The sequence below is a fragment of the Acipenser ruthenus genome, chromosome 22 (genome assembly GCF_902713425.1).
Source record: "Acipenser ruthenus chromosome 22, fAciRut3.2 maternal haplotype, whole genome shotgun sequence".
Taxonomy (NCBI): Eukaryota; Metazoa; Chordata; class Actinopteri; order Acipenseriformes; family Acipenseridae; genus Acipenser; species Acipenser ruthenus.
In genome coordinates, this window is record NC_081210.1 from 14,179,754 (window position 1) to 14,206,010 (window position 26,257).

Here is a 26,257-nt window from a genome sequence, read left to right on the forward strand (position 1 = left end):
GAGGGAGGAGGTGGCCGTTGGGGCCAAGTGTGCATTGCACAAGGGGGGGGGGGATATGTGGCAGGGCAAGGAACCCTGCATATGAAAAGGGGGCAGGGCAAAGCCCTGCCATAAATGTATTATTTATTTTTAGAACAGGGTACCCCTCCGCCCCTGTGCAATTTATTATTTTGTATTTGTTTTGTTGTATTATTATTATTATTTATTATTTTTTATTATTATTATTATTATTATTATTATTATTATTATTATTATTATTATTGTTATGGTTTATTTATTTATAAATATGACGGCAGAGCCGTGTTTTGTTATTGTTTTGTATTGTTTCGCAGCGTGGATGGGAAGCCCCATCCACATTAAAAACCCTGTGCAGAAGGTGACCATCTCCCGAGTTAATTAATTGTTTAATTGTTGCTAATCGGGAGATGGTCACCTGTATATAAGCCTGCAGCTCTCTGCACTCGGGGTGGGTGTTCAGAAGTGGTGAACAAGAGTGGAGGAGACGACAGAAACAAAACTGAAATAAAGTAAATCTAGGAACAGTGAACAGCCTGACCTGGAATACTTATTGTCTTATTGTGTTCGTGATTATTTTGTTTAAACTTTTATTTTCGCTCTGTGAGCAGTATTTGTTTTGTTAAAACCTTTTATTTAATTTATTTTTGTTATTTAAAAATAAACGGCGCACAAGCGTTTTTTGCCCTGCAATACTTGTCTTTGTTTTCCTTCCTGCTTCTGGCCTGACGTCACCACTTCATCCATCCTGTCACACCAAACTAGCTAAAATTAACAATATACATGTATATAAAACAAATCAACAGATAACTTATAAATAGAAAGATCCTCAGAAGGTGGTCTAGTCTCTGACTACAACTACATAATGGAATAGAAAACAGCTTGTCACCATGTTTCCTAATGTTGTAAAGAAAAACTTTTCTCTCGTCACCCTGACTTGTCACAGAAGGCAAGAGATACAATATTTGCATCTTAAAGGATCCCAGTGATTCTGCCTCAACAACTTGACTAGGTAACCCATTCCATCCCCTCACCACTCACTGTGAAGAAGCGTCTCCTTCAGCAACATGACTAGGTAACCCATTCCATCCCCTCACTACTCTCTGTGTGAAGAAGTGTCTCCTTCAGCAACATGACTAGGTAACCCATTCCATCCCCTCATCACTCTGTGTGTGTGAAGTGTCTCCTTCAACAACATGACTAGGTAACCCATTCCATCCCCTCATCACTCCGTGTGTGTGAAGTGTCTCCTTCAGCAACATGACTAGGTAACCCATTCCATCCCCTCACCACTCAATGTGTGAAGAAGTGTCTCCTTCAACAACATGACTAGGTAACCCATTCCATCCCCTCATCACTCTGTGTGTGAAGTGTCTCCTTCAACAACATGACTAGGTAACCCATTCCATCCCCTCACCACTCTCTGTGTGAAGAAGAGTCTCCTTCAGCAACATGACTAGGTAACCCATTCCATCCCCTCACCACTCAATGTGTGAAGAAGAGTCTCCTATCCTCCACTTCATTTCCTACCATGTCATCTGGTCTGAGTTTCTGTGCTGAGCTTAAAAGTATATTATGGTAAAGTCTAATTGACTCTCAACTCCCCCTGTGCAGACAGCACTATTCAACAGTGCTGAGACCAATCTTTAAATATATTAACTAACATTGCAAGAAATGTATTCAGCAAAGATACAAACAACAAGAGGCCATTCAGCCCATTAAGGCTTATCCACCTCAAGAAAGACTGTCATTAGCAATCAGACAGGGCAGGGATCAGTGTAGTTGCACTTTGCTCTGCTCTCTCCTGAGCAGCAATGCCCTTTTGGTAAGGCAGGGACTAAAATGGAATGCAGTATTTTAAATGTGGTTCATCGGTGCACAATACAACCTAATTATAATAACCTCCCTATACTTTTGGTAATATAACCAAGCATTCTGTTTAATCAGTCTGTGACAGGGTAACGTTACGGCCCAGGCTGTTACCGGCAGGAAAGACACCCAGAGACAGGAAGCTGCAGTTTAAGCACTGGTGCGCATGTTTATTAACTAAACAAACACAAAAACGGGAACCAAATAAACTGGCACGAGAGCCAAAATAAAATGTTCAAACAAAATAATAACTATGTGTTGGCTGAGCATTAGCCTTCACTACACATACAAAACAATACAATAATCACAGCACAAACACTCACCCCCAAACTCCTCTCCCAAACAAAGCATTTTGATTCCTTTGTATACATGTGGGAATGGCCACACCTGTGATTGCTGGCATGGATAGATTTAACCCCATCTCTGCCAACCTTACATTCCCACACACACACACAGTCACTACAACACTGATATGTTTCTCGCAATGAGCCTCATAATTTAGTACCCCCCTTGAATCCTTCATTTTTGCTTTTATTAACACTACTTACATTTATTAGCATTCAGTTTTATTTGCCAGTTCTGTAAGCAGTCTAGATCCTTTAATTTTTCCTGGGTCACTGACTCCCCACAGCTAGATACCCCCAGTGACGATCCCTGCTGAGCACAGGGCCCCAATCTTAAGTACATACCTGGGTTTAAAACAGTTACATATCCACGTGTACTAGCTTGAATTCCCACCGATTTCAACGTACAGGTTAGTCTTTCATCCATCACTTTGTCAAAATCAGTTTGAAAATCCTGTATGTACAGGACAGCCGATTCCAGTCTATTAGCTACTATATTTAATAATTCAGTACAAATACCTCACAAAATGCTAAGCATGGAGTATGCAAGGCTCTCGGGGACGTGGCAGCCAGCGTCCTTTATGCACTCATGGTCTGTCGGGACTCTCTGGTTTGCAGTTGTTTGTGTCAACCGGGAGTCGCGTCTGTTTGTCTGACACATGCAGCTCCACCACAGAATTTTTTTTAAAATCATGTAGGTAATACAGCTGGGTTGTGGGAGGTGCAAGCTACTCACATAGCCCAGTAATGTCTGGAACCAACTCCCCAGTAATGTTGTTGAAGCTGACACCCTGGGATCCTTCAAGAAGCTGCTTGATGAGATTCTGGGATCAATAAGCTACTAACAACCCAACGCGCAAGATGGGCCGAATGGCCTCCTCTCGTTTGTAACCTTTCTTCTGTTCTTATGTACAGAATGTTGGCGGGCACATACTCCGAGTTGTAATTCCTGCTGTGGAGAACTGGAAAACATCTTGGATCGGAGCGGACTGAAGGACTGAACCCTACACTGAGTTGCACCTCCTTCACGTGACCGCCTGTGTACGGTTGTGTGTTTTTCTAAAATCCATTTCATGTTTTCTTTCTGACTGCTTCCCAAGCATAAGCAACTGTGTTTGAAAGAAAAAACAACTGAGAAGTTTAATGGCTTTTTTTTTTTCGCCGTCTATTTGTCTACACTGATGTTACAATACTGCTAGGTTTAGGGGTCTACTGATTGCTTCTTAATTCTTGGCAGAATTAATGGTAGTTCCGATGTTGGGTGTCAGTATTGTTTTTCCCAAATTACCGTAGCTAGATATAATGTAGAGAAAAATAAAGCGTTCATTTAAATCTCTGTGCTACTAGCCGATTGTATTAAATATGTTTTGAAAACGACGATTAAGACAAGAGTCGAATTTCACCCAGGTCCTCTTACTGCATTATTGATTTCTGAATGGGATAATTAACCCCTGCGCTCCCAAAACAGCTGTTGTCTTCCTAGACCATCATAGGCACAGTATTATAGGATTGTTAAGGAGATTGTTGTACAAGGTCATTTTAAAAACAGGAACTCGTTTTCAAAATGTCCACCAGGTCGGCCAGAGAGAGCCTTGGAGAGAGTCCAGCGAAAAGCAACCAGACTAATTACACATCTTAAAGGAATGACCCATGAAGTTTGATTGAGGGAACTGAATTAGTTGGTTGGTTGCTGAAATATAGCCTCATTACAAGGGCAGCTTCATTGGCCATTCACTTTAAAGGTTACAACTCGGTATAAACAAGAGGTAGGCCCAGGTACAAAATATGGAGCTGGGTATTTGTTCTGAAAAATCCCATAACAAATGCTTTCTATAAAACACCCTGTATATACAGTACCAATGACAAGTCTAGAAAAACAACTGATGTGGGGTCAGAATTATAAGTAATTTTAAGTTACGGCTGCCAATACATAATAAATACAAATGCACAGCTTTCAATTCCAGATGAAATTTCTTATAGTTTATATAGATTTTGTTTAAATGTGTGAGCACAATAAAGTGTTGGAAATTGATATTGTCGACCACAGAGGGAAGACCAGTGAAAAACAGCCAGAGTAAGCAGGTAAAGAGCATTTTATTGTCATGGTATCATTGCTAGCTAGAACTGGGAGGATCGCCATAGATTCCTTCTTCAGTTTCAATATCTCCCATATGGTATTTATAATGCACATTTGTATTGACTGCGTTTAGTACCTTACACTTTTCTCTATTAAATGCCATTTGCCATGTCTCTGCCCAGTTCTGAATACTGTCTAGATCATTTTGAATGACCTTTGCTGCTGCAGCGGTGTTTGCCACTCCTCCTATTTCTGTGTCGTCAGCAAATTTAACATGTTTGCTTACTATACCAGAATCTAAGTCATTAATGTAGATTAGGAATAGCAGAGGACCTAATACTGATCCCTGTGGTACACCACTGGTTACATCCCTCCATTTTGAGGTTTCTCCTCTAATCAATACTTTCTGTTTTCTACATGTTAACCACTCCCTAATCCATGTGCATGCATTTCCTTGAATCCCTACTGCGATTAATCTTTTATGCAGGACTTTGTCAAAAGCTTTCTGGAAATCTAAATAAACCATGTCATATGCTTTGCAATTATCCATTGTCGATGTTGCATCCTCAAAAAAATCAAGCAGGTTAGTTAGACACGATCTCCCTTTCCTAAAACCATGCTGACTGTCTCCCAGGATATTGTTACCATATAGGTAATTTTCCATTTTGGATCCTATTATAGTTTCCATAAGTTTACATATAATAGAAGTCAGGCTTATTGGTCTGTAGTTACCTGGTTCAGTTTTGTCTCCCTTTTTGTGGATAGGTATTACGTTTGCAATTCTCCAGTCTGTCGGTACAACCTCTGTGTCAAGACACTGTTGCATGATCTTGGTTAGCAATTTGTAAATAACTTCTTTCATTTCTTTGAGTACTGTTGGGAGGATCTCATCTGGCCCAGGGGATTTGTTTATTTTAAGAGCTCCTAGTCCAGCGATGGCGAACCTATGGCACGCGTGCCCAGAGTGGCACGCAGAGTCGTATTTGTTGGCACGCCGAGTGAGCAGCTATCTGCTTTTTTTGGTTTTTTTTTTGCACGCCCTCTGATTGGCACTTTGGAAAGCCAGTCAGTTTGATTTGCAAGGACGGCCCCGCCCCCAGTAATTAAGCAGTGCTAACTGTAGCCGTTATAATCTACACGTTCATGGTTGGCTGTTTATGCTGCTGAGCTGCTTTATTCAAGTACCCTGGGAACAAAAAGCTGATCAAAAACAGTAAGTCTGTCCCATGGAGGATCAAATGTAATTGTGGTCAGCTATGGATGTGTCAGCGGGACACGCGGGGAGGAAGGGATTGTTAGCCTGATGCTCGTAGCATTTTACTGACCGTCATCTCCTGTACTAAATGGAGAAATGGCCACAATCTTTCATACTTTACACTCGGGGTCGGGGGTCTGCGAGCCTAAAATAGGTTGAAATTACATAACCAAGCACTTTCGGCTTACGTCTTTTCTAAAAAGATGTACAGCTTTTCGCACACATGTTAACGTGCAGTGCAAGGTCTGCAGGTGTCACTGGCGGCAACACGTGTATTTGTGCATTGAACTTTAAAGCAAACGTCCCACGCAGTTTTGATTGTCAAACCTTTCCCTTGTCATACATACCGGAAATATATTTCACTGTCACATACAGTGCCTTGCGAAAGTATTCGGCCCCCTTGAGCTTTGCAACCTTTTGCCACATTTCAGGCTTCAAACATAAAGATATGAAACTGTAATTTTTTGTGAAGAATCAACAACAAGTGGGACACAATCATGAAGTGGAACGAAATTTATTGGATATTTCAAACTTTTTTAACAAATAAAAAACTGAAAAATTGGGCGTGCAAAATTATTCAGCCCCTTTACTTTCAGTGCAGCAAACTCTCTCCAGAAGTTCAGTGAGGATCTCTGAATGATCCAATGTTGACCTAAATGACTAATGATGATAAATAGAATCCACCTGTGTGTAATCAAGTCTCTGTATAAATGCACCTGCACTGTGATAGTCTCAGAGGTCCGTTTAAAGCGCAGAGAGCATCATGAAGAACAAGGAACACACCAGGCAGGTCCGAGATACTGTTGTGGAGAAGTTTAAAGCCGGATTTGGATACAAAAAGATTTCCCAAGCTTTAAACATCCCAAGGAGCACTGTGCAAGCGATAATATTGAAATGGAAGGAGTATCAGACCACTGCAAATCTACCAGACCTGGCCGTCCCTCTAAACTTTCAGCTCATACAAGGAGAAGACTGATCAGAGATGCAGCCAAGAGGCCCATGATCACTCTGGATGAACTGCAGAGATCTACAGCTGAGGTGGGAGACTCTGTCCATAGGACAACAATCAGTCGTATACTGCACAAATCTGGCCTTTATGGAAGAGTGGCAAGAAGAAAGCCATTTCTTAAAGATATCCATAAAAAGTGTTGTTTACAGTTTGCCACAAGCCACCTGGGAGACACACCAAACATGTGGAAGAAGGTGCTGTGGTCAGATGAAACCAAAATCGAACTTTCTGGCAACAATGCAAAACGTTATGTTTGGCGTAAAAGCAACACAGCTCATCACCCTGAACACACCATCCCCACTGTCAAACATGGTGGTGGCAGCATCATGGTTTGGGCCTGCTTTCCTTCAGCAGGGACAGGGAAGATGGTTAAAATTGATGGGAAGATGGATGGAGCCAAATACAGGACCATTCTGGAAGAAAACCTGATGGAGTCTGCAAAAGACCTGAGACTGGGACGGAGATTTGTCTTCCAACAAGACAATGATCCAAAACATAAAGCAAAATCTACAATGGAATGGTTCACAAATAAACATATCCAGGTGTTAGAATGGCCAAGTCAAAGTCCAGACCTGAATCCAATCGAGAATCTGTGGAAAGAACTGAAAACTGCTGTTCACAAATGCTCTCCATCCAACCTCACTGAGCTCGAGCTGTTTTGCAAGGAGGAATGGGCAAAAATTTCAGTCTCTCGATGTGCAAAACTGATAGAGACATACCCCAAGCGACTTACAGCTGTAATCGCAGCAAAAGGTGGCGCTACAAAGTATTAACTTAAGGGGGCTGAATAATTTTGCACGCCCAATTTTTCAGTTTTTTATTTGTTAAAAAAGTTTGAAATATCCAATAAATTTCGTTCCACTTCATGATTGTGTCCCACTTGTTGTTGATTCTTCACAAAAAATTACAGTTTCATATCTTTATGTTTGAAGCCTGAAATGTGGCAAAAGGTCGCAAAGTTCAAGGGGGCCGAATACTTTCGCAAGGCACTGTACTCGTATCTCAAATTATGTATTCTTTGTTTGATGTACTGTTTTTTTTTTTTTTTAAATACTATCTTAATTACGGGTCATACTGTGGTATGTTACCCCTCTTCATACAGTTGGGAAAAGCAGGTTGTAAATTCTCAAAAAACAATCGTCTCAAAATAAATTATGCCTCTGATATGTAGAGTACATTTGTGGATACTCCTTTTTTTTCAAGGTAGTTTGACACCACAGAAATCTTTTTCTAAGCCATTCTAAGTCATACTAATGGGGGATTTCAACTTCCCCTGTATAAAATGGGAAAACCCAATGGGGGGCACGACGGACGAAATTGAAATGGTGGAAATGACAAATGACTGCTTCCTAACGCAATTTGTCAAGGCACCGACTAGAGGGGAGGCATGCCTTGACTTAGTCTTTTCAAATAATGAAGACAGAATAACTAAAACAGAGGTCAGAGAGCCATTGGCAAACTCAGACCACAACATGGTCTCATTTGAAATATTTTTTAAAACCTCAAAAGTAATGACTAAAGCTAAGGTTTACAATTTTAGAAAAGCAAACTACGAAGGTATGAAACAGAGACTAATAGAAGTAGATTGGAGTAAAATAGAGAAAACATCCACAGAAAAAGGATGGCTGTTTTTTAAAAAATGTAGTACTAGAGGCGCAAAACAATTACATCCCAAAAGTAGACAAATCTAAATCTAAAACAAAATGGCCAAAATGGTTTAATAGATCAATTAAAAAAATATTCAGCGAAAAAAGGCACTTTACAGAGCGTTTAAAAGGGACCAAAAACAAAGCACACAGAAAGAGTACTTGGAACTGCAAACACAAGTCAAAAAGGAAGTTAGAAAGGCCAAGAGAGAGATAGAAATCAATATTGCTAAGGGGGCTAAAACCAATTCCAAAATGTTTTTCCAATATTATAACAGCAAGAGAACATTCAAAGAGGAGGTTAAATGTCTAAGAGACACAAATGGCAAAATCATAGATGAAGAAAAAAAAATAGCAAATATATTAAATTATACTTTTCACAGGTTTTTACAAAGGAGGACACGGACAACATGCCCCACATGTCGACCTGTTCCTATCCAGTTTTAAATAACTTTAGCATAACAGAGGCAGAAGTGTTAAAGGGACTAGGAGCTCTTAAAATAAACAAATCCCCTGGGCCAGATGAGATCCTCCCAACAGTACTCAAAGAAATGAAAGAAGTTATTTACAAATTGCTAACCAAGATCATGCAACAGTGTCTTGACACAGGGGTTGTACCAACAGACTGGAAAATAGCAAATGTAATACCAATCCACAAAAAGGGAGACAAAACCGAACCAGGTAACTACAGACCAATAAGCCTGACTTCTATTATATGTAAACTTATGGAAACTATAATAAGATCCAAAATGGAAAATTACCTATATGGTAACAATATCCTGGGAGACAGCCAGCATGGTTTTAGGAAAGGGAGATCATGTCTAACTAACCTACTTGACTTTTTTGAGGATGCAACATTGAAAATGGATAACTGCAAAGCATACGACATGGTTTATTTAGATTTCCAGAAAGCTTTTGACAAAGTCCCGCATAAAAGATTAATTCTCAAACTGAATGCAGTAGGGATTCAAGGAAATGCATGCACATGGATTAGGGAGTGGTTAACAGGTAGAAAACAGAAAGTACTGATTAGAGGAGAAACCTCAAAATGAAGTGAGGTAACCAGTGGTGTACCACAGGGATCAGTATTAGGTCCTCTGCTATTCCTAATCTACATTAATGATTTAGACTCTGATATAGTAAGCAAACTCGTTAAATTTGCAGACGACACAAAAATAGGAGGAGTGGCAGACACTGTTGAAGCAGCAAAGGTCATTCAAAATGATCTAGACAGCATTCAAAATTGGGCAGACACATGGCAAATGAAATTTAATAGAGAAAAGTGTAAAGTATTGCATGCGGGCAATAAAAATGTGCATTATAAATATCATATGGGAGACAGTGAAATTGAAGAAGGGAACTATGAAAAAGACTTAGGAGTTTATGTTGACTCAGAAATGTCTTCATCTAGACAATGTGGGGAAGCTATAAGAAAGGCTAACAAGATGCTTGGATATATTGTTATTATTATTATTATTCATTTCTTAGCAGACGCCCTTATCCAGGGCGACTTACAATTGTTACAAGATATCACATATTGTGAGAAGTGTTGAATTTAAATCAAGGGAAGTAATGTTAAAACTCTACAATGCATTAGTAAGACCTCACCTAGAATATTGTGTTCAGTTCTGGTCACCTCGTTACAAAAAGGATATTGCTGCTCTAGAAAGAGTGCAAAGAAGAGCAACCAGAATTATCCCAGGTTTAAAAGGCATGTCGTATGCAGACAGGCTAAAAGAATTGAATCTATTCAGTCTTGAACAAAGAAGACTACGCGGCGATCTGATTCAAACATTCAAAATCCTAAAAGGTATAGACAATGTCAACCCGGGGGACTTCTTTGACTTGAAAAAAGAAACAAGGACCAGGGGTCACAAATGGAGATTAGATAAAGGGGCATTCAGAACAGAAAATAGGAGGCATTTTTTTACACAGAGAATTGTGAGGGTCTGGAACCAACTCCCCAGTAATGTTGTTGAAGCTGACACCCTGGGATCCTTCAAGAAGCTGCTTGATGAGATTCTGGGATCAATAAGCTACTAACAACCAAACGAGCAAGATGGGCTGAATGGCCTCCTCTCGTTTGTAAACTTTCTTATGTTCTTATGTTCTTATGTTCTAATAAGTATGTTATCTGCTACTCGTCTTTTAAATATTTATTTTACAAAATGTAAAAAAAGTAGATATGTTTTAAGTAAGTAAATATAAAGTTGGAAAAAAATGACGGTACAGTGGTAATGGCTGCCACTGGGTGCAACTGCAAACAAAAAAACAAAACAATTATGGCCAGGGTTACTGGTGCAGCGCGCCAATTGAGCAAACGTCTTATATTTATTGTATGATGCACTGTGATTGTTGCTTTTACTGATGTTTAGCATTATAATTCTAAACTTAATACGTCATGAAATTTGATTTATGTATTTTACTGTAGTTTAGCAATATAATATTCAAATTATGTATTTATTGTATGATGCACTGTTATTCTTTTACAAGCTGTGAAGTGCTTTGAGATAATGTTCCACTATAAAAGGCGCTATATAAAATTAAGATTGATCTTACTTAAATAAGGATTAAAGAGTCATTGTCCAAAATATATAGAGGGGCATATGCAAAAGTTGATGGGTCTCTGTGAGGTGCACTATCACTATTGCTTTTTATGTCTGTAAATTTACAAAAATATAATATAATCTGTGAGCAAAAATTGATCTAGTGACGGAAAGAACATGCATATTCATAATTATTCATTTTTTGTCTGAATTTAATCAGACTTGCTGCCTCATTTTGCCTCCCACTGGTCTGCAGCGAAGTAGTCTTCCACTACCTTCTACCACAGCCACGCTCCCCGTCTGCAGTGTCCAGCAAGAACAGCAGTGGGATGGGGTTGAAGAGAGAGAGAGTGTATGTTTGGTCTGACAGTTATGATGGGGATGGGGATATGGATGGGATGGGGGGAGGGGATGTGGTGGGCAATATTAACTGTGGCCATGTTTTGTTAGGTATGGCACCCAGCAAATATCTGCAATAGTGGGATAGCTGTTCATGCTGAAAGCTGCTGTTGTATAGAGACCTCTTCTGGGGAGATAGTAAGACAACCTGTTTCAGCGTGCTTCTATGAACCACGGGTTGAAAAAATGTCAGCGGATATTCAGCAGCAGAAGTCCCATTAGTCATAGGAATGTAAATATTATTCCTCCACACCTGCTCTCCAGACAAGAGAGGGGGAGGGGGGTTCAGGGTTTGGGGAGGTTGCGAGGGGATGAGGGCTGATGGAAGGGTTCTGTCCTAGTTCATGTAATGTTCTTGATTATTTTGTATTGTGGATTGCTGTTTTTTTGGTATGTTTGCTTAATAAAAACTTAATTACAAAAAAAGGAAAGTAAATATTGTTTTAAAAAGTTACCGTTTAGCCGCCGCATAACCTTTTACACCCCTAATTAATCATTGGCACCCTTGGCACTTAGTGACGTATATTTTAAAAAAAAATCAAACTTTGGGCACTCCAGCTAAAAAAGGTTCGCCATCCCTGTCCTAGTCCCTTTAACACTTCTGATTCTGTGATGGTAAAGTTATTTAAAACTGGATAGGAACAGGTCGACATGTGGGGCATGTTGTCCGTATCCTCCTTTGTAAAAACTTGTGAAAAGTAATCATTTAATATATTTGCTATTTTTTTTTCTTCGTCTATGATTTTGCCATTTGTATCTCTTAGACATTTAACCTCCTCTTCGAATGTTCTCTTTCTGTTATAATATTGGAAAAACATTTTGGAATTGGTTTTAGCCCCCTTAGCAATGTTCATTTCTATCTCTGCATTGAAAATTGCAATGTCTGACCAGGTCCGACATAGGACCGCAAGGGTTAAACAATTAATTAACTCGGGAGATGGTCACCTTCTGCACAAGGTTTTTAATGTGGATGGGGCTTTCCATCCACGCTGCTAAACAATACAAAATAATAACAAAACACGGCTCCACCGTTATATTTTTAAATAAACCATAACGATAATAATAATAATAATAATAATAATAATAATAATAATAATAATAATAATAATAATACAACAAAACAAATACAAAACCCTGAAGGACGGCACCTCACTCGTCCTATATAATAAATACATAAATCATAAAACACAAATACAAAATAACACAAATGAGACCCAGGTGCAGAGGGGTAGACCCCGTTCTATAACTAAATAAATAAATACATACATACATACATACATACATACATACATACATACATACATACATACATACATACATCCTCGCCCTGTTACAGGCGGTGTATAGCATGTTCCTATTATTATGCCCTTTGAATTTTTGTCCATTATTCTGACCCATATTGATTCGCCATTGTTTTCTTCATCCAGATTTAACACATAAGAACATAAGAACATAAGAAAGTTTACAAACGAGAGCCATTCAGTCCATCTTGCTCGTTTGGTTGTTAGTAGCTTATTGATCCCAGAATCTCATCAAGCAGTTTCTTGAAGGATCCCAGGGTGTCAGCTTTGTAGGTTCTATAGACATTGTCATCTCAAATATATTGCAAATGTCATGGACTTTCTTATGTTATGTTCTTATGATATTATATATTATCAGGAATCTACATTGAATGAACTTTAATCTAATTTGTCTAGCTTTGCCTAGAGATAACGATCAACCTAACACCTAGAATGCACCAGGCACTCAGGAAACAAAAGGCTACTCAAACCCGTCTCCGTGATTTAATTAACCCGTCTAGTGAGAGAGAGGTGGTTTAGCATAGGAGTCTGAAAAGAGAGACAAATAGCTTAAAGATTTAGAGATTTAAGACAAATATCACATCATATTGATTTAATACCACTATGAGTACAAGATGCAATCGTTTTTATTCTTAAATTGCCTAACAAGTATAGAATAACCCAGGTAATAAATCCCAAAGAGAATTAAACTGTTTGCAATGTCCAACCAAAGTCGCAACCAGACATGTTTGGTGTCTAAAGAAATGTAATTTCTTATGGTAAAAATAACGGTAATAAAATTTGAATTATTTAGCAAAAGTTATGAACGTTTTAAAAGTTTACCCTTTCCAGATTATGACAATAAACTAATCAGACAGAGGAAGGGGGGAGCAATCAATCAAGATTTCAAACCCATTCGCTACAAAATAGCCAATCGGAGCATGCAGCGGGAAATTCAAATAATCTCTTTGTTTGAAAAGTATAAAACCCCCTGCTTTAGCCCTCTAATCTCTGCCCCAGACCTGCTCTAGCCTCTGCGATAGCCCCCAGACCTGCGCTATCCCTGCTTGCTCAGACTCTAAGAAACTACAAGACTGCACCTGGAGCCCTCAGCTCTCAGTATTTTCCATCAAGGTTAGGGGCCCTGACACTCGGAGAAATACAAGGTAACAGAACGCTGAAAGTGACTGCTTTTCAGGCTAGGTAACAATACTCTTAAATATCTATTCAGGTATTGTGTGACCCCTTGTTGTGTCAGTACGTACTAGTATTTCTTTGGTAAATTGTTGTTTTAAACCTTAGTTCTCATTGTAATGCTTTTAATGTGACATTAATTGCGTAACTGTTTTGTGTGATTTTCAAACTTATTTTGGTTGCATGCTTAATAAATACCATCTTTCTAAGAAGAGATTCCCAGTATTGAATCATTTGCTCATGTTGAACAAACACGATTTCTGAACTTTGAACAGTCTGGAATGTGGTCTATTTTTGGCTTGTTGTAACGTGTAAATCCGCCATCGTTTTCAGAGAGTGATATTAAAAACGGGTTTGTACATTATAATAGGACACCGTTTATTGTAGAGGTCCCACTGAGATCTTGACAATCAAAGGTATCTCTTTATCCCCTACAGTTTTTGGAGGTCCTTTAATTTATTGCTCTTAAAAATATATTAACTGCCTACAATAGTACCCACAGCTTCAACAACATTACTGGGGAGTTGGTTCCAGACCCTCACAATTCTCTGTGTAAAAAAGTGCCTCCTATTTTCTGTTCTGAATGCCCCTTTATCTAATCTCCATTTGTGACCCCTGGTCCTTGTTTCTTTTTTCAGGTCAAAAAAGTCCCCTGGGTCAACATTGTCTTTAAGGATGCTGGAAAAACACATTAAAGATACGCTGTGCAGCATCAGCCGAGAAATCTGTCTGTGTGTTACTTCATGTTTTCATTCCATTATGAGCATCTACACAAAGGCTTATAAATATAATATAATATAATGTGTTTTTGTGTGAAAGAGAAAAAATGCATTATCTGAAATCAAATGAACTGAACCACAATCTCGTAAATGCATCACTGTATTACAGACACTGAAAGTGCAAATGCAATGAAAGTGAAACATAACGTTTCTGTTTTGAAAAACAAATAATAAAAATAATAATAAATAAGAACATAAGAAAGTTTACAAACGAGGGGAGGCCATTCAGCCCGTCTTGCTTGTTTGGTTGTTAGTAGCTTATTGATCCCAGAATCTCATCAAGCAGCTTCTTGAAGGATCCCAGGGTGTCAGCTTCAACAACATTACTGGGGAGTTGTTTCCAGACTCCCACAATTCTCTGTGTAAAAAAGTGCCTCCTATTTTCTGTTCTGAATGCCCCTTTATCTAATCTCCATTTGTGACCCCTGGTCCTTGTTTCTTTTTTCAGATCGAAAAAGTACCCTTTCAATACCTTTTAGAATTTTGAATACTTGAATCAGATCGCCGCATAGTCTTCTTTGTTCTTTTTTTAGCCTGTCTGATATGACATGCTTTTAAACCCGGGATAATTCTGGTTTCTCTTCTTTGCACTCTTTCTAGAGCAGCAATATCCTTTTTGTAGCGAGGTGACCAGAACTGAACACAATATTCTAGATGAGGTCTTACTAATTGCATTGTACAGTTTTAACATTACTTCCCTTGATTTAAATTCAACACTTTTCACTATATATCTGAGCATTTTGTTGGCCTTTTTTATAGCTTCCCCACATTGTCTAGAAGAAGACATAAACTCCTAGGTCTTTTTCATAGGTTCCTTCTTCAATTTCAGTGTAAGGTACTGTGTGCAGTACCTTACACTTTTCTCTATTAAATGTCATTTGCCATGTGTCTGCCCAGTTCTGAATGCTGTCTAGATCATTTTGAATGACCTTTGCTGCTGCAACGGTGTTTGCCACTCCTATTATTTTCAGGTACCTGTTAAAAAGTGGTACTCAGTGAACTGCGCTTGCTCGCGCATTACTAAACAACTTCCGTTAAGAAAGCAGGGAAGCACCCATTCAAATCTGGTATGTTATGCTGTTTCCGGTCTTTTACATCTTTTTTTATTTTAATTTATCATATTTTCCAGTCTTTGACGTCGGTTTTCCACCATTAAGAAAATAGTATGAGAATATTTATCATATGCAATACATTGGATCTTTTTAGCTGTGGAACTTTGCAGTGGACTTCTCTCAAATTGTTTTTTCTTTTTAGAGAAATTAATTGTCTTTCCATTTTAAGTTTGCAAACAAATTATGTATAATTAATGGTAAATGTACCTCTTTTTGACAATAGGAAAACACCCATAAGTCGCAATTGATTGCACCCGTACCAAAATCTGACAGCACACCACTTTCTGACATTACACGAGTTAAGTTTTGGTATGCGTACCACATTCTGACAACGTACCACTTTCTAACACTACACCGGCTCTATAGTAGGGGTGAGACCGAATAGTCGAACATTCGACTATTCGATAACAATGGCACCTATTGACAAGTCAATCCAACATTCGAAAGTTAAAAAAAAAAAATGTATATATTGATTTTATTTTAAAGCCTGTATTGCTGATTGGCTCTCTATGTAGCGGTAATGAAGATTGACTGGAGGGTGGGATTTGTTATTTCTTGTCTGTGATTGGCTAAACTAGAACTTACCTCGGCTAACGATGGCTTCCTCACAGAAAAGTTCAGCATGGAAATACTTTGACAAAGTAAATGAAAACACTGTTAAGTGTAAAATATATAAAGTGCAATTAAACTACCACAAATCTACAACTGGTATGTTAACCCACCTAAAAGCCAAACACCCTTCTGTGACGCTAGCAACGACAGAAAAGGAAAGAGGACCACAACAAACCGCCATTGCATCCTTTGCGATGAGGTCTCGTCAGTGTGACAACGTATGTGCTGAAAAAACATCAGCCCTTATTGCTAATATGGTGGCAAAGGACATGCTTCCCATAAGTTTTGTTGAAGATGAGGGATTTCAGGAGCTGATGAAATTTGTGGAACCTGAATACACAGTCCCTGCACGAAAAACAATTACCACTCAACTCTAAAAAATGCATGCTGATTCAGCAGCTTCTGTCCGCAGAAACTTGTCAAAGGCTGAGAAGGTGGCGATTACTACAGATGCATGGACTGCACTGACTACCGAGTCGTACATCACGATAACCTGTCATTTCATAGAGGATTGAGAAATGAAAAACGTAGTTCTACAGACTTGCGCCGTGCCAGAGAGGCATACAGCAGAGAATCTCGCAAATGTGTTGTACACCGCTGTAGACCATTGGGGTTTACGGGGGGAAATCACTGCCTGTGTTCACGACAATGCCAGCAACATCATCTTAGCAAACTTGGAGTTTGTTGAATGGGACTCGAATTTGTGCTTTGCACACACTCTGCAGCTCGCCTAGGCTTTAAACTTTGTGTCATACATAATATAGTCAGTGCGGCCAGCCGTCTTGTGTCGCATTTTCATCACAGTGCAATAGCTACTCAGGCTCTGAAGTTGAAACAAAAACAACAAACTCTGCCTGAGCACCGTCTGGTGCAGTATTGCTGGACCTGATGGACATGCTGATTAAACAAGAATAAGTGCACATGATAATAATAATGGACATTGCTAGCCTAACTATTCCTAAAGTTTTTGTTAGGAATTTTTTTTGCTTCCATGGAAAGCTAGTGCGTTAATGCCACTCAGGCCTTTTTGTTCATTCATTTATTTATTAATATTATTAAGCTAGCTACATACATAGCAAGCTATTGCCTATACAGGCTATTTATTTTTTATTCACTGGAACTCGAACGCACAGGTATGTTTCCGATTTGATTTAACGTAGACCGGTAGTCTATATGTTGTGTGTGGTTTGAAAACGTGGGAAAAGTAAATCGTTTAGTTAAGTGGATTGTATAAATTAGCTAGCTTGATAGTCTAATGCATTTTGTATTTCGCTGTTATGACCGGAAAACATTATTGCCACAAGGATGATAATGTTAAGGCATTTGCCTCACAGCTCACATTGCTAAACTATTATTGAATGAAAATTAAATTAATAATTGAATACAAATTATACAGGAGACGCCCATGTTTTATAAGCAAGCGTTACTTTTTTTTTTTTTTTTTTTTTAAATGGTCACAACCTTTATAGTTCATTTGAAATTGTAATTAACGGAAAAGGTTGTGACAATATCGTTAAAAAAATAACACTTGCTTGCAAAATACGAGAGTCTCACACGAGAGTTGACAGGTATGCTTATGTTATTGCTGCTGTTATTATGGCATTTCCGTATGTCTCCTAATAGGAAGGTGTTTTTTACATAGCCTAATGTTTATTTAACAAAGTTGTTAAAGTTGTTGTGTTAGCTTAGTATTTTAAAATAAAGTTCAGAATTTATTGCAATTTCAATAATTGTCACTTTGCATTATTTCGCATTTAATGTACGTCTCATTTTGAATGGGGGGGGGGGGGCGACGACTATTCGATTAGTCGACCTCAACAGCTGTGGAATTATCGATAGTCAAAATATTTTTGTCATGCACATCCCTACTCTATAGTCCAGATCACAGCGTCTATCGAAATGAAAAAATACGTCCACAAACTTGAACTTGAAGCTTATCTATAAACTTCAGGTACATTCAAAACGTATTCCAATTCCAAAAGAAAAGAAGATAGTGACAGACAAGTTGAAAAAGGCATGCAAGTAGATAATCTAGCCAGAAAAAATTAATTGAAAATCTTTTTTTTTTTGTGTGTAATTTTTATTTTTTATTTTTTGTGCATTTTTCCTGAGGGATACCAGATAACGCCAGTTAGGGAAACCGTAGATATTTTTACTTTATTTATTTCCAGTAATAAAATAAATAGAAACCTGTAGCAGTCAAACTGCCAGTAAATAGTGTAGACAAGCATCATAAAATACAAGCAAATATCAATCGATTGTTTTGTTACCTGCATTGCATTTCCCCGTTTAAACAGTATAATCCTAACAGAAATGTGGAAATCATAAGAAGAACATCAGTATCAGAAAATGTACGAACAAGAGGAGGCCATTCAGCCCATCTAAGCTCGCCTGGTTCCTAGTAGCTGATAGATCTCAGAACTATGTCAAGATGTTTCACAAAGGATCCCAGTAATGTAGCATCAACATGACTAGGACCCCGTTCACACTACTGTGCTGGCCCAGGGTCGCCGCATATTTAGATCTGCAATCCCGTTCACATTTGTTGTTTAAGGCGCCTTTGCGTGTTCACACATGTGACTGAAAAGCAGGCCTAAAATGTGGCGAATTGCTTTTTTTTTTTATGGAATGATAGCCTGCACTCAGATCAGCATTTGAATGTAAAGACGCACACTTCTGTAGCTATGTATATCTTTGCATGCAAAATAAACAATGGTGGCTGAATATGCCAAGTCACCAGCATTACTGGGATATACAGTAATCCTTGATTTGTAGCAGATGTTTTTTATTTATTTTTTCCAATGCAGCACATTAGCAAATTTATGGTATATATTTTAAATAGTGCTGGGACAAATATCAGAATATTCAAACAAATATTTTTTGATATGTATTCGGATACAAAAATCAGATGTTCGTATTTGCTACAAATGACAAAAATAACTGGCACTTATTTACCATCTCACCAGAATTTGTGCAACCGTTTAAAAAAAAAAAGGCAACTGAAAAAGAGCTCTGTGTGATATGCAGGATTAATATATACATAAAAACACAGAATCAACACAGAAGCTTGAGCTTCTATTTAAAAGTTTTAGACCGCAAAAAGTAAGCAAACCAGATTATGCGCATGCACATAGTGATCTCTATGGAAAGCCATCTAGGACAAAAATGTGTTGTGCTGCTTTAGAGTGAGCCAGAATATTTTTGTTGCGACTTTCTGTTATGTGGAATGTAATAAACGAGAACCAAAACTGTGAGTTTTTTCCCCTTTGCTTTACAACGCCATTTCCACGTTTGTTTTATTTGAAGTGTTTAAAGTAAAATTTTCATTTGCTTGTTCAGCTACAAAAAGGCACAAGTAAACCTCACATTATTACTGTACTTTATGAAAATGTGTCTATGGCCACTGTTTACTGTGAAGAAACGGCAATGGCAAAGAATGAAAAAAAAGTAAAAATAAAATAAAATGCTGTGTCAACTTTATGTACTATTTATTTCAGGAATAAACAAAATAAAGTTTAACTTGAACTGCTACTTGGCATCCTTTGTTTTGTAGTTAATTCACTGGGGTAAAGTAAGTCCTACACAACTTATTCCTCACTCCTGGGATATTTTTCTATTTTAACGTTTTACATATCATAGTGTCTTGCTGTAAAATAAAGGCACACACAAGGGCCACGGCCATGCCCCCTGCCCCTGCTCCTATGCTGTCTCTGCCTGCGTTCAGAGCAATACAATGGCTTTATTTCTTTTTGAAAAACGAACTAATAGCGGAATGAATATTTAAATTATGAGCAAACATCCGAAATGAAAATCCTGAGTTCGTCCCAGCACTTATTTAAAAAAAAACAACAAAAAAAAACAACGTATATTATTGATTTTAAGTTAATGTTATGGTGTGTAATGGCATGACAGTCCGAGCTTACCCCCACCCACAATCACATTCTCTCAAGAACACAGAGGTATTTAGAATGTAATTATTCAATAACAGGTTACACCTGGAATCATTTTATACAAAAATATACTATTATTTATCATTCATTCCATTTACATAGACATTCATACATTTTACATTACAAGTTTCTTCTCATAATTTATACGTATTTGTTTAACCTGCATGAATACTGTCTTTGTTTAGAAGCACAATCGTTAAACTATTCTATCGTTTACTCATTATTATTATCATTATTATTATTATTCTCTACTCCCTAACCATTAGCAGTAAAGACTGAACATTAGCATTACCCCTTCTCTTGGAAGATTACCGAACATATGGCTATAACAAAACCCTTGTCCCATATGTATAGCTACGGCAACTTCATTAAGGGGAGCGCCCACTGCTGTCGCCACTAGAAGCAGCAGCTAAAAGAAATTATCAGCATTTTAATATAAACACGCACACTTCTGTAGCTATGTATAGCTTTGCATGCAAAATAAACAATGGTGGCTAAATATGCCAAGTCACCAGCATCATTATTGATCATTATTGAGATCCACAATCCTGCAATTTTTATATTTATCGCTTAGTTACAAAATAACAGGAAGAAAAGCTAATTGTGACAAATGAAGCATAATTATGATTGTACTGCAGCGTGTGTATTATGTGACAGAAGCAACTTGAACGTTAACCTGCTAGATTTGTTTTAATTTAATGTTTAATTATTATTTATTATTATTATTATTATTTATTTCTTAGCAGACGCCATTATCCAGGGCGACTTACAATCGTAAGCAAATACATTTCAAAGTATCACAGTACAAGTAATAATACAATTAAGAGTAAGATAAATACAATGACTTTGGTTCAAGCAAGTACAAGTGTGACAAAATACAATTGAGTATGAGTATTTTGTCAATTTAGTACAACTGACAAAATACAAATGAGTGTCTACAGAGCTACGTAACCACATTGGTAATGTGATACGAAAAGGCGGCCCTAAGTCTGTTTTGTGTTCATATATATGTAAAGGCAGGCCATGGGCCACATCAAAAAGGGGGCCTACATCTAGGCTGGCCCTGGGCTGCCTTTTCTTTTTTGGAGCGTTCACATATGAGAAAAGTGTGAACGGGGTCTTACTAACCTATTCCATCCGCTCACCACTCTCTGTGTGAAGAAGTGTTTCCTTTCCTCTGTCCTAAGTCTATATCAGAAGGTCTTTTGGTTTTTGTTTTAAAGATTTAGAATCTGCAGGTATTACAAATGTACCACTTTGGATCACAAGTTACAGCTGCTTCCTGGTATCAAGTCTAATTGTACAGTGTGAATATACTTATCTTAAGTAAATGCAATGTGATTATAAAATTACTGTCAGGTCAGAGCAGTAGATGTATGTATTAACCCTCTCTGTACCAATGCAGGTATATCCTTGAAAGGTGCATTGCAGCACATACAGTCCTGTCCTTTTCAAATCAGTGACTTACCGACTGACCTTCATCCCTTTAGAATAGTTCACCTTTTTATAAGTGGTTTGATGATATTTGAAAATTTGTAAGGAGTGAGCCTTCACGGAACTGTTATGTTCTGTAAGTTTTCCAAGTACAGTATTTGAGTAAATGGAAGCAACATTTGTTTGAAATAATGAAAATGACAATGCACTACTGCATACCTTTAATAAAATTATTACTAAAAGTATACTGTGTTCTTATTGAGGTAGTGTTACAAAATTCAACTGGAACCATCGACCGGACCATGAAGGGGATTTTTTTATTATTATTATTCTCCCTATCCACAATGATTTTTCCTCCAGCAAATACTAGTATGGATAACACTTGACATGGCATATCATGTTTCACAAGTCACCCAAAGTCTTTTGAACCACTGAAGGCTACCTGCTATATTATATTAGTGAAGGTTTCCTGAATGGCGCATCAATATTCATCCTGTCCAGTGCTCTGTACACTAGTTTCTTATAACTTTCATTGAATTTGCTTGGAATGTGTGCTTATTAGTCCTTAATGGCTGCACACAGCATGTTGTCTGCTGGCCACTTACATTACAGTAGAGGCTGCTCAGCAGTTGTTTTATTGGAGGTTTGCCACTCCTTGAAGACACAGGATACAGGAACTGATGCACCAACCAGATGGGTACAAAGGCAGTGTTCACCTCAGCTCATGGTCTTATATACTCTCCACCTCAACCATGTGACTCATTACGTGATGAAGCAACTCCAATCTGAATGGGCCCTGCAATATCGGGGTACATGCAGCCATTTTCTAAAAACAGTCCAAATATGTACTAACAACCAATACAACTGATATCCCTGCTGAAAATTCAAGCAACTGCCAGTTAGCTGGTGACCAGAGTTGGGAATATGTTCTGCTCTCTTACTGGACAACCTGCAGGTACATAAAATCACAGACAAGGTTTAAAGCAAATAGATAAATTTAAGTGTAGATAACACACAGCTGCTTTGGAACTTTCCAGATAAGGGATTTGTAATGGTTCTATTCTTCTAGGTCTAAAACGCGTTATTTAGTACACATTTCAAATGGTTAGTACACGTATTGATTTGGACCAATCAGAATACATAAAACACTACGTGTTCTAAATAAATGTAAATAAAAAAAATTCCAACACAGCAAACCTTTTTTTTCTTTTTTGGCTGTTCATTTTCCTTAGGCTACTGTTCTGATAGAAAAATGACAGCCACCTTAGTGGTGCTGCAAGTATTCCTCGTTGTTACACAAGGTAGCGCTTACCTCCTCCGCTTGCTTGCGCAGCGCCTTCTCCCTCTCGTACTGTGTGAGGAGCTGCTCGTTATCCTCCTTCAGCAGCTCGAGCTCCACCTCGTGCTCCTGGTTCTCCGTCAGCACCGAGTCCAGGTTCTCGAGCACGTTCACTACCAGCGGCATGAGCTCCTTCACCACCTCCTCGTCATAGCAACAGATCAGCCGCTCGAACTCGCGGTAGATGCTGTTCGCCAGGCCCGACACTCGCTCCGACATCACTGACACAGAGCCGTAGTCATCCTGGTACACCACCTCGTCTATCTGAATCTCCATCATCTTGTCCGGCTTTGTGGCGCTGCTCTCCACTGCAGCAACACAGCACAGGGGGAGACAGCCCGCGGGCTAGCTAGGACTCAGAGTGTGCAGCGAAGAAAATGTATCCACACCAATTAGGAATATTTTGTTTCTTTTGTTTTTAAATTATTTATTATACAATTTTATATAAACTGCAGCTCGATTAAATATTTTATTTTGCTCAAATAATTACAAAATACCCGAATTCTTAAAGCTACGTGCATTTATTTCGTGTATTCAGTATAATAAATAGATTGAACGCAGAGGCGGAGACAGCAATCCCAGCCCTGCCCTTAGCCAGGATGCTGCCTTCGTTGTTTTTGCAAGATGCGTCCCGTTGCTACCGGTACCGTCTTACATCAAACAAAACTCAATTTAATCCATTTCGGGAACGATTCTAATCAATATGTGTCTGTCCATTTTAATGACGATTTTTTTAAAAAAAACTGTAAAGAAAACAACGAAATCTGTCCTCGGCTGTAATGCACCTGCCGCCCAACCATGCAATCAAAACATGGACAACAAAAGAAATACATAAAAACGCTTTCCCCGTTTCCCCCTGTCCGCGTCCTCGCTTTTATTTCATATTCATTCTGATTTGTATTTCCATTAAAGCGCTGGGTCAGTGACGATGCTTGTGTTCTGTGTGGAATAATCGGGACCCTCCCTGCTTGGATAACACTGCCAGCTGACCGCTGCGGTGACGTCAGCGAGTCTGCAGGGAGCAAGCTCTAGCAGGATGTCTCACGCTGCAGTAACTGCACATCTCGACCAGCGAGCGGTGCGTTTCACAATGATACTGCCAAGAGACGGGGGAGCGCCTTAGTCCATAGTGTGGCATTAACCTTGAAGAATTACGCCGGGTTCATCCATAAGGTTGCAATGATAACAATACGTATTTGTCATTGAATTGAAATGACCAAAGAGGTAAAGCAGTAACAGACTACCTGGAGGCAAGGTAAGCAAACTCAAAACTTTCTTTAACCTGTAGCACCAGAAGTCTGTTTTAAAATGAAGGTCCATGTTTTCTAGAACATGTTTTTCTTTCCAAACTGCACATGTTAGACCTGTGTAACTCATGGAAGTGCAAGTTGGGTACATTTATGGGACTATAGTGTTTGCTAATATTAAATAACCTTGTGTTACAGATTTATGAATATAACACTACATACAAATTAGTCATTGCTTTTAAAAAATGTTCAGACCATGTAGCTGTTTTAACCTAGCCGTCATGTATTATATTATTATTTGCATTCCACTTAATTAAATTAGTATAGAAATACAGCACGTGGCCTTTAGGGGGCAGTACTGTAACTAGATTGTATCTCTGCCATATGAAAAAATAATTGTATCCAAATATACTGCAAATGTATTTCATATGTAGATAGGAAAATATTCTTTATCCTTTAAAAATATTTTAATTTAATGTATGTGAAATAATATATAAGTGGCAGGCTATATTTGTCAATATGGCCATATTTATTTACGTGGATTTCTGGCAAATATTTTAAAAGTGTGAAACTATTGATTCAATTAATAATTCATGTTGTCATTAAAATAATGTATTTATTGCAATCCCCAACCCCATGACATAATAGATATGGGAAATTAAGTATCCCCTTGTGTTTTAGAAATACAATGGGTTACCTAGTCATGTTGTTGAAGGAGACACTTCTTGAATCACACACAGATTGATGAGGATATGGAATGGGTTACCTAGTCATGTTGTTGAGGCAGAAATACTGGGATCCTTTTAGACCCAGCTTGTCAAAGTTCTGAGATCAATCAGCTACTAAGAACTGAACAAGCATAGAAGGGCTAAATGGCCTCCTCTTGATTTTCTTATTTATTAATATAATAGTAAACTAGTTAAGTTAATAAACTAAAAATCTGCCCTTAAAACAAGTATGCCAGCAACATACAGTACTTCTCCCACCACAGTAAATTCAAAATGAGAGCCAGCAGTATGACATACATCAATAGCATGTACATAATAGTACAGAATAAGAAATGCCAATGTGTAGTTTAATGAAAATTAGATAAGTGGTGTTTAAGACTGAGGCGTTAGTATCATGATAAGGAATATAAAAATGACAGATTTAAAGTATGTGGAATAACTTCTTGTGTTCTCAAGATAGAGGTAGATGTACAGACCCCATATATCCCCACAATCTCCCCAAAAACATATGCTAAGCAATGTTAAGATTCATCTCACTTTATCCGAGAGAGAGAGACTGCATCTGCAGTGGTAGATAAAAATGCATCCACAGTGGTAGATAATAATGCATCCGCAGCAGGGATAATAATGCATTCACAGCAGGAGATAATAATGCATCCACAGTAGGGGATAGGAAATCCTGTTTGGAAATCTTTTGGAAAAACTGTGTTGTTAAATTTGCACAGATGAATTGCTGGAGCTGGTGACATCGTGCTGCTGTACAGAGTTCTTGTCAATGATATCAGAATGAATATGATTGTACAATCCTTTATTATGCAGATAGGCCCACATTCACTTTGCTAAGTGGCCCAGATCTGAATTGCTTCAGACAATCAACTTGACCTATGCGTGTCCACACTGGCTGCAAATATATGTGAAGAGCAGCCTTCTGTTTTAATGTACATTGTAACAGTAACCCTCATTCAAGTTTACCACGCTAACATTGCACAATTATTTAGCAGCATGCTTTCTCATGGTTACATTATGTTGTTTTTTTTTTTTTTGTAGCAATGTATATTTAAAAAAATGTGTGCGTCCTTGTCTTAAAAAAAAAAATCGACACGTTCAGAGCTGACTCCCAGAAACAACTCTGAACGTGTGTCAAACGTGTTCCTTCCACAGGAAGTGCAGCATGGAAGAAAGTGCAAGAGATGCTCACCAATTTTCTTGTTTATAAAAAAAGTACCATTAAAAATCAAATACAGGGTTAGCATAATGTGTGCCTCTTTCTGTAGGGCAACGCGAGATGTACTGAAATGATTGTTAACTATATGTTATTTAAAGCCCCAGTAGACGAGTCATCTCAGAAGGGTAGGACTGGGGAGCCTATCTGCTCTAGGATGATTGGATATCTTCATCCTGACTGTAAAAGAGAAACAAATT

The 26,257-nt window shown here is 38.3% G+C and overlaps 1 protein-coding gene across 5 annotated transcripts in view; it reads right to left on the reverse strand.

The window, feature by feature from the left end:
* LOC117431353 (C-Jun-amino-terminal kinase-interacting protein 3) overlaps window positions 1-23,902 on the reverse strand; it is a 217,073-nt gene extending 193,171 nt beyond the window's left edge. For 3 of the 5 annotated variants that reach the window (XM_058996000.1, XM_058996001.1, XM_034052192.3), the window contains exon 1: window positions 22,834-23,902. In XM_058996000.1, the coding sequence (XP_058851983.1) occupies window positions 22,834-23,139 (306 nt within the window). In that variant the 5' untranslated portion in view covers window positions 23,140-23,902. The remainder of the gene's footprint in view (window positions 1-22,833) is intronic. The other 2 variants (XM_058996002.1, XM_034052195.3) reach the window with 1 other exon arrangement.
* Between the last annotated feature and the right edge of the window lie 2,355 nt (window positions 23,903-26,257).